Raw genomic sequence first — 9,351 nt, 5'->3', positions numbered from 1 at the left:
AAATTGTGTGTAAGATTATGTGTAATTTTCTGGAAGATGGGACTTATTTTTATTATTAGAAATTTTAAAAAGTTTATCAACAACAAAAATGAAGAATTCTGTCTAAGATCATTTTATCGTTTTTTAAAATTTAAATTACTCCTAACAGAATTGATCCAATTTAGAGTCCATACTTTTAAAAACGTTAGGTTATAGGCAATGGCATTTATGGTCATTTGACATATTTTTGGAAGATTTTTAATGTGACTAGATGATAACAATGGAGATACACAGCTCAAGAACATAGGATTTCTGATTTTAAGAAATTTAGTACAGTGTATCTCCTGTTGACAGCTAGTAACAAAGAAGACAGAACCAAAGGCTGCCTGCATTCTAGTTTCCTCTGGGTGCTCAGTCGTGGTTGGGCCAGTAGATGTCATTGTAGTGTAGGCTAGCTAACCTGATTCACTAACCTGAGACAGAATTCAGCAGTCTCTCTTTGTCTTTCATACAGATTAAAGAGGCATCATGCAAATTTCTTTTCTTGCACAGATTGAGAGTTGCCAGAAGCATAAAATTGTAGTTACTTTAAAAGTTAAAGGAGGTTTTGAAGCCTAACTAAAATATTTCTGCAAAAGGAATATGCATAGTCAATAATATTATAATCAAACATACAGTATAGCTGGCAATTTGAGACTTGAAAGTTTCCAACATGATATTGAAGTAATTGAAGGCTCCACATTAGAGCAAAACTCCATCCACAACTATTAATTACATTTAATAAAATCTGGCTTTTCTTTCGTAAAAGCCAAAGACAAATTGAATATCTCAAGTAAAAGATTTAAATTTTAGCTTTTATAACATCTAGGCAGATTCAGAGAGCATTCTTTTTTTTTTTTTTTTTTTGGTGGCACTATATGTCTTTTTTTTTAATCTCATTGGTTCTAATTAGTTGTACATAACAGTTAATGCATTTATACACTTTGATAGATTATATATAAATAGAGTATAATCTCGTTTTTCTGATTATACATATTGCAGGATCACAAAGTCATACAGTCATTCATGTACATGAGGTAATAATGTCTGTTTCACTCTACTATCACTCCTCCCAAGAGAGCATCCTTAAACAAGAAGGATTTTCTTTTCAGCACTGGGGAACTCAGGGCTACTTTACCTCTGAGCTCTGCCCCTATTCCCCCTCCCACCCCCCCTTTTATTTTTTTTGAGATTAGGTGTCTGAAGTTACCTAAGCTGACCTTGAACTTGTGATCTTCCTGCCTCAGCCTACCAAGTAACTGGGTTTACAGATGTGTGCCACTGTGCCCAGCAACAAGAAAAACTTGGCACAAGGAAAAGTTGAAATAAAAATTAGGAGCTTCAATTTAATTTTTAAAATACTTGTTTGTTCATTAAATAAATTATGCTAACACACCAAAGTTTCTAAGTTTGTTCTAACATTGAGAATACAAAGATAAATGTGTTATATGTCCTGTTTATAAGGAGATCATAATCTAGTGGGTGTGCTTTAAAAAAAAATTAGAGTAGCAATTATCTAAACAGACTCACTTGGATTTGATATGTGTTTTTAACTATCCAAAGCTACTAAAAGACTAATAAGATACAGTAATATACATAATGCTGAAGTTTAAGATTTCTTCTTTAATACTAAGGAGCTGGAATCCTGAATCTAGTCACTCCGTCATTGGGGAAGTCTAGCTCACTGCTTGGCATCTATGTCCTAGAGAGTCTTTATCAATGCAAATTTCTCTTCATATAGAAAGTTACTGTGAAGAGGTCTTTGCTTTTAAATGTTCATCAAATAAGTGGGTAAAAATTTAAAAGCTATCTGAATGATACTGGGAAGGTTGGCATGGGAAAGTCAGTTTATGAGGACAGCATTATCTTAACATTGAAACTAGCCAAAGTCATTGTAAGAAAATTACAGACCCACATCCTCAAAAATAAATGCCCTGAAATTCCAAGCAAAAGATTAGCAAATCAGATGCAGAATTATATAAAAAAGAATAAAGCACCATGACCAAGTGGGGTTCATTCCAGGAAGGCAAGATTGCTTGACAGTTGAATCTAAATTAATACAATTTACCATATGCGTAGACTAAGGAAGAAAAGTGATATAATCATTTCAGTAGATGCAAAAAATTGACAAAATTTCATATTCGTTTACAATAAAAACTCTAAGTAGACAAGACATAGAAGGAAATGTCCTCTACTCATAAATGATATTTTTGAAAAATCTGTAGCTAACTTATAGTTAATACTATATTTAATAGTTGTCTTTATTAGTTTTGGCTGTTACAACAGAACACTATAGACTTCATGGCATTCACAATAGACATTTGTTTCTCAGGGTTTTAGAGTCAGAGAGGTCCAAGATCAAGTAGCTGGCAAAGGTCCTCTTTCTGGTTTGTGGATGACTGAGACAATGGTAGAGGACTGAAAACTTTCCCCTGAGGTCAGAACAAGGAAAGTTGTCCGTGCTTCTCACTGCTATCACCTTTTTGGAATCACAGATAGTGCATTAAAAAAAAAAAGGCAAAAGATTTAAAAGGAAGAAATAAAAGTACTTGTACTTCCAGGCGATATGATTTTCTGCATAGAAAATCCCAAAGAATGTACCAAATGCATACTGAAACTAATGTGAGTTAAGCAATATTATAGATAAAAATCAATTGTATTTCTATTTATTAGCAAGGAACATTTGAAAATTGAAATAAAATATACCACTTTACAATAGCACTAAAAGAATTAAGTTCTAAGGTATAAATCTATCAGAATATGTGCAAGTTTTATATGCTGAAAATTATAAAACTTTGGTGATAGAATCAATATCTCTAAAGAAGTATCCTGTGTTCATTGATTTGAATATTCAGAACTATTATGGTAGCAATTATTTCCAATCTAGTGATTATGGATTCAGTGCAAATCTAGTGAAAATCCTAGCAGACATTTTCTTTCATAGAAACCAGCAAGTGTATCCTAAATTTATATAGAAAAGCAAAGAAGAGTCAAAACTGTTCTCCCAAAGAATGGCTGAAACAAATGAAAGGTGAAAAGTTTTAAGACTTACACTACTAACTAATTTAAAAACTTAATAGCCACAGTAATGAAGATAGTGTAGTAAGATATAAATCAATGGAACCAACTACAGCAGGATTTGTGAAACTATAGTTTACAGGACTAATCTGACTTGCTGTTTTTTATAATAAAGTTTTGTTGAAACGTAGCCATGTTCATTTGTTTATATATCGTCTGTGGCTGCTGTTGTGCTATAATGTCAGAATTGAATATTTGTGAGAGAGACTGAATGGCCTTCAAGCCCAAACTCTATCTTATTTTTCTCTTTATGGGAAAATTTGACCAATCCCTAAAACAGGAGACAGACATAGAACAACACATATGTAGCCAACAGATTTTTGACAAACATACTCAGATAATTCAATGGAAAAAAGGTAGACTTTAAACAAACACTGCTAGAATAATTGGACATATGTGTGTAAAAATTTGAACCTTGATTCATACTTCATATTATATTAAAAACTTAATTCAAAATGTATCATAGTGCTAAGTGTAAAACCTAAAACTGTAAAACTGGTAGAAGAAAACAGCTGAAAATCTTTGTGACCTTGGGTTAGACAGTAATTTATTAGCATCCAAAAAGGACTAACCAAAAAAGAAAAAGTTGACATATCAGACAGTCAAAATTAAAAGAATTTATTCCTCAAAAAAGTATGAGAATGAAAGAGAAACCAGAGATTGGAAAAATATTTGCAAAACACTATATAATAAAAGATTTATATCTTTAGTGCATAAATAACTCTGAGAACACAATAATAAGAAAACAGAGAAGTTTCTGGGGGTAGTGTGCATGCCTGTAATCCCAGCAGCTCTGGAGGCTGAGGCAGGAGGATCTCGAGTTCAAAGCTAGCCTCAGCAGCTTAGTGAGGCCCTAAGCAACTCAGCAAGACCCTGTCTCCAAACACAATATTTTAAAAAGGACTGGGGATGTGATTCATTGGTCAATTGCCTCTGGGTTCAATCCCTGCTACAAAAAAACCCCAAACCAAACCAAACCAAAACAAACCCAGAGAAGTCCATTAAAAAATTGCATAAAATATTTTACAGATAAGAGATAGAGATGTAACAAAAACAGTGAACACCATTAGTCATTAGGGAATTGCAAATTAAAGACACAATGAGAGATCACTGCACATCTATTAGTGCTAGTGAGGATGCTGCACCACTGGAACTTTTGTACCTTTGTGGGTGGTATTTAACAGTATAGCCACTTTCTTTTCATTCCTTTTCCCTTTCTTCCTTTTTTTTTTTTTTTTGTGGTACTGGAAATTTAACTCAGTGCCTTGAACATGGCAGGAGAGTGCTCTACCACTGAGCTACACTCCCAGCCCTTTTTTTGCACTTGCAATCCTCCTGCCTCAGCCAGTCTGAGTAGCTGGTGTTGCAGGCATGCTCATTATGCCTGGCTGTTGCAGTCACTTTGAAAATGGCGTGACAGCTTCTGATAAAGTAAAAAATATATTTATTATATGACTCAACTCATCTTCTATGTTTTTACCCCAAAGAAATGAAAATATACATCCACACAACACCCTGCATGTAAGTGTTTGTAACAGCTTTATTCATAACTACCAAAAGAATGCAAACAACTCAAACTTTCATCAACTTGTGAAGGTATAAATAAAATATTGCACATCCACACTGTGGTATATTGCATACAATGAAATCCTGTGTAGTACAGTGCTATTCAGCAAAAGGACAAATCTAAATGCATTATGCTAATGGAAATAAGCTGTCTATAAGGTCACAGGCTATATGCTTTAATTTATAACATTCTGAAAAAGTTAAACTATAGGGAGCCTCATGGGCTTGGGGATGACCACAAAGGGCCTGTGAGAACTTTTGGGGGGGGATGGTAGAACTATTCTACATCTTAATTTTGGTGGTGGTTATGTGACTGAATCTGTTTGTCAGAATTCACAAAATTGCACAGTTAAAGGATGGGTTTTACTCTTTGTAAATTATATCTCAAACAACCTGACTTTAAAAAATGGCCTAATGAGAGAAAGATTCTGAGTAAAAGTTTTAAAGCTGGCTAACATACTGGAAAAAAACTCAGGATTCAATCTAGGAATTTAATTTTCAAAGAAATTCACAAGCTTGTATCAATATTTTTATGCTGAAAAATTTGGATCTGTGACATCTCAGGGGCCTGAGGGAGATAAGGATGCTATCTGTCCAGAAGCTACTTGGAAGATGTGCCACAAATGAAATGGAAGAGAAGGACATTCTAAGCAGAAGAAACTATCTAAGATACTGGGATTTGAGATGGTAGGGTGCACTGGAAGGAAGATAAGTATCTTTGAAATTCTGAAGTACAGCTATTCATTGCATTGCAATTATTGTTTTTTTCTTATGCACAGTTTGTTCCTCTCATTCACTTCACATGTTCTTGACCACCTACTTTAATCAGATACTAGATAAGGTTTAAAGGGATAAACAAGCCAAGAGTTTTGTTCTCCAGGAAAGCTCATAAGCTAGTAGAGGAGTGTGTGTGTGTGTGTGTGTGTGTGTGTGTGTGTGTGTTTTCATGTGCATGTGGGTACATATACACTTATTACTAAATGTTACAGTGTGGTACTGGGGATTGAATTTATGGGCATTCTACCACTGAGCCACCTCCCCAGACTTTTTATTTTGAGACAGGGTCTTGTTTAGTTGCTGAAGTTGGCCTTAAACTTGCAATCCTCCTACCTCAGCCTCCCTAGTTGCTGGGATTACAGGCAAAGGCTACCATGTCCAGAAATGCTGTAGGTTTTTTAGATAGAGGCATATGCATGTATTAACAAGTTGCACAGAGAATAGAGGGTGAAACTGAAGAGGAGGTGTAGTTAGAAGAGTGGAGGAGGGAAAATCGAAAGGTCTTCTTACGCCATTCTAAGGAATTTGGATTTCCTCTGTAGATGGGTGGAAGTAACTGGAATATTTTATTCATAATAATTATATAATATGATTTTTTGTGTTAAAATGATCATTTTGTTAGAAGCTGGAACCTTCTTTGAAATAGGAAGAGACTTAGATAGGGAAACCAGTATGGTGATTACTGCTGAAATTGAGGTGTGGGATATTGAAGATCTGTCCTAAGGCAGTAATTGTGTAAGGATAGATTAATGGATATTTACAAGAGAGATCTGAGAGATGAAACTGATGGACTTGATAATCAATTGAAATTGTGTAGGGAGAGGATTGGTAGGGATTGACCATATCTACCAGAGTTCTGGTTTGGATTACTGGATGGTGAAGTCATTAACCAAGTTATTATAAGAGAAAGAGCAGATTCTAAGCACAGGTGCTGAATAAGAATTCATTTTCCACATAAGAGACCTAAAAACAGCACGAATTTAAATTAAAGAAAAATGCCAATTAAAAAAATTTCTGGATTCTATTCTCTTCCCCAGTCAAGGACATATTTCTTTGCCACTTTTATTCAAATCCTGAAAGGAATGGAAACTGAGACCTTGTAGACCATGTCCAATTTATGCCTGAACTGTTTCGCTAGAGATACAATGGTTACCTTAGAAATGAGTTAAGAAGAGCGTTGTTTCCTTTTGTGTTTTGAATAATTGTTTTGTTGCCTGGGCAGAAAAATTCTAACCTCAGGCTCTCAGTGAAAAGGTACCACCTCTTCCTCTGTTGGTTTACTTCATTCTGCTTTGAAATTTCCATTGAAATCTTAAGACATGTTGTTCCAAGTCTGTTTCAAACACCCTACATGGTCAATGACTTCTATGACTATAATAATAGTTGCTGAGTGTCTACTTCACTAGCTGTAGAGATTATTTCTTTTAATTTTGAATATTCTTATTATGTACATTAGCCTCATCGCTTTGAAGATAAAGAAGTATAAGCTCTATAAGCTTAAGAATCTTCCCTTAAGCATGACTAAGTCTATCTAACTCCAAGGTCTTCAAAATTTCCACATATCTTCATTAATAGAGCCATACACAAAATTTTTAATGAAAAATTTAAAACATAGTAGGGGAGGGACTAATAAGTAATACATAATATATAATATATGCACAATATATTATATTAAGCCTCCATGTAGTCTTCATTCTGATTCTCTGATTATTAAGTCAGTCTTGTTTCATCTTTGCTCACCTATTTCTCCACTCCCTACTCCTACCTTGAATTATTTGTAGTAAGTTCCAGACATCATGTCATTTCATTTGTAAATATTTTTGTAGGTAGTTTTTCTACAATTTAAAATAATTTTAGTGACTTGAAAAAGGCGTATCAATTTAATTCTAAGTGAAATGGAGTATATAAGAAATAAGAATATAAAACTATACTTGTAATATTACATAGTTAGACATAGGTTTGTGAGCTGAACATAAATAAAGCAAAATGTGCTCATTGTTGATCACAGGTGATTATTTTCTATAGTCATCAGTTTTCTGAAGTGCAGATATCATCTTTTTAATGATGAATGTTCCAAAGTTATAGATATCCCAAGGATTGTATATATTGGGTTTGATTAGGAAGAAAAATCTATACATCAAAAACTTAATGTGTCAAACCATAAAACTGATCCTAATTATATAAACTGTGATTTTTTAGGTAGATTTTAAACCTGTTAAATATATTTAATTTATTCTGTTAAATGTATTTTAGTTTATATTGAATTCTATATTTAATTCATTCTTTTAAATATGGCTGATGAATATTATGGTTTTACTTGTTTCTATAACAAATATGTTGGTTTTATAATAATGAAAATTTGCTTTTTATCAATGAAAATATTTCCTCAAATAGTAAATTAATTTGGTACAATTCCATTTCTTCCTCATGTGTATATGTTGCCCTCTTCTCTTTAGAACATTTGAAATTTTAGATATATTTAATCAAATAATTTTGCAAACAACACTCTTCAATAATTGAAAAAATAGTGTTCTGAAATTTGCGATTCTTTGACTTCCTATTTCTGCATGCAGCAACAAACACCATTAAATAAACAGGTAGTTAGTGAGTATCATAAAAACTAAAATTATTTTAGTGAATGTTTTATCTGACCAGGATTCTCAGATGTCACTGGAAAGAAATCATGGGGTATACTGTCAATCATTTGCAAGATCTGCCATTGCTGCCAAGTTTCTTCCTTTAAATCAGAGGAACAATTATATGCACTGGATTTTCAAATAATTCTCCTAGAAAATGTAGTTAATATCTAGGAGTGAATAAACAGCAAACTATGTTTTTAGACTCAACCCTAAGATGAGAAATTTGGCAAAGGTGAAGTTTTCTTGGATATATGCTCACTCTCTCTTGCGTCCTCAATTTCCAGAACTCTTTCATTTGCTTTAGAAAGGTGATCAGGGATGGCTTAGAGACAGCAAGACCCAGAAAAACCAGGTTTCTGTAGTTTTCTAACATCACATTGCTTTCACATTCTTCTTGAGAGAACTTAGTGGCCAAATCCCTGAATGTCAGCAATTGCATTTTTTGGCTTTCAGAGTGTCCTGCGTTGTTCCTGTGGATCTTCCAGCACTTGCTCACTGGGCCTTCTGAGCTTATGAGAAGGAGCCTAGAGAGGGATTCCAAGAATGGTGGACTCCAGAGATAAAGCCTGCACCAGATTGTCTTGTATGCAGTTTGAAAGGATAAATATTCTAAAACAAACAAACAAACAAGAAACCCACTAATCACCATACTACCATTATACCAGAAGAAATAGGCAATAAGCCATGCCTGTAATCCTAGCAACTTAGGAGGCTGAGGCAGGAAGATCATAAGTTCAAGACCAGCCTGGGAAATTCAGCAACACCCTCAGTAACTTTGTGTGACCCTGTCTCAAAATATGAAATAAATAAATAAAAAGAACTGGGGATGTAGCTCAGTGGTAAAGTGCCTCAGGGTTCAATTGCTAGTACTGGGGGGGGGGAAGAAGAAATAAATTTCTTAATATTATCAAGTATACAATCAACATTCATATTTTCTTGATTGTCTTATACATTCTTTTTGCAGTTGGTTATCTGAATAAGGATGCTTGGGCTAATATTTACTTGAGGCTTATTGTTTAAATGGTTTTAAGCTTTACCTCATTTTGATCTATCATCCTATCCACAAGCACAAGAGCTAGGAAGTACTCAATGACAAATTGCAAATAAACTAATGAATCAGTGAGTGACCTGTGGGTCTCTACTTTTAAGATAGACCTTTCTGGTAGACACTGCCAGAAGTCATCCGTGGAACATCACTCATCACTTGGGTGCCTTAACCAAAGCTAAGTGTCACCATGCTTGACCACCTGTGAGAAATCAGACTACCTTGGCT

The 9,351-nt window shown here is 34.2% G+C and overlaps 1 protein-coding gene across 1 annotated transcript; it reads right to left on the bottom strand.

Annotated features, from left to right (window-relative positions):
• Window positions 1-8,238: 8,238 nt before the first annotated feature.
• On the bottom strand, window positions 8,239-8,517 carry LOC124991331 (KRAB domain-containing protein 5-like). The gene has a single exon (XM_047562126.1). The coding sequence runs from the start codon at window positions 8,515-8,517 to the stop codon at window positions 8,239-8,241; it is 279 nt and encodes a 92-aa protein (XP_047418082.1).
• Between the last annotated feature and the right edge of the window lie 834 nt (window positions 8,518-9,351).

The sequence above is a fragment of the Sciurus carolinensis genome, chromosome 8, assembly GCF_902686445.1.
Source record: "Sciurus carolinensis chromosome 8, mSciCar1.2, whole genome shotgun sequence".
In the NCBI taxonomy this organism is placed as follows: domain Eukaryota; kingdom Metazoa; phylum Chordata; class Mammalia; order Rodentia; family Sciuridae; genus Sciurus; species Sciurus carolinensis.
Note: the sequence above shows the minus strand (reverse complement) of the source record. Positions and strands in the feature narration are given on the sequence as shown.

Excerpts from the sequence above, each read along its gene's own strand:
- LOC124991331 (XM_047562126.1), bottom strand. The coding sequence starts at position 8,517 with ATGCAATTGCTGACATTCAGGGATTTGGCCACTAAGTTCTCTCAAGAA.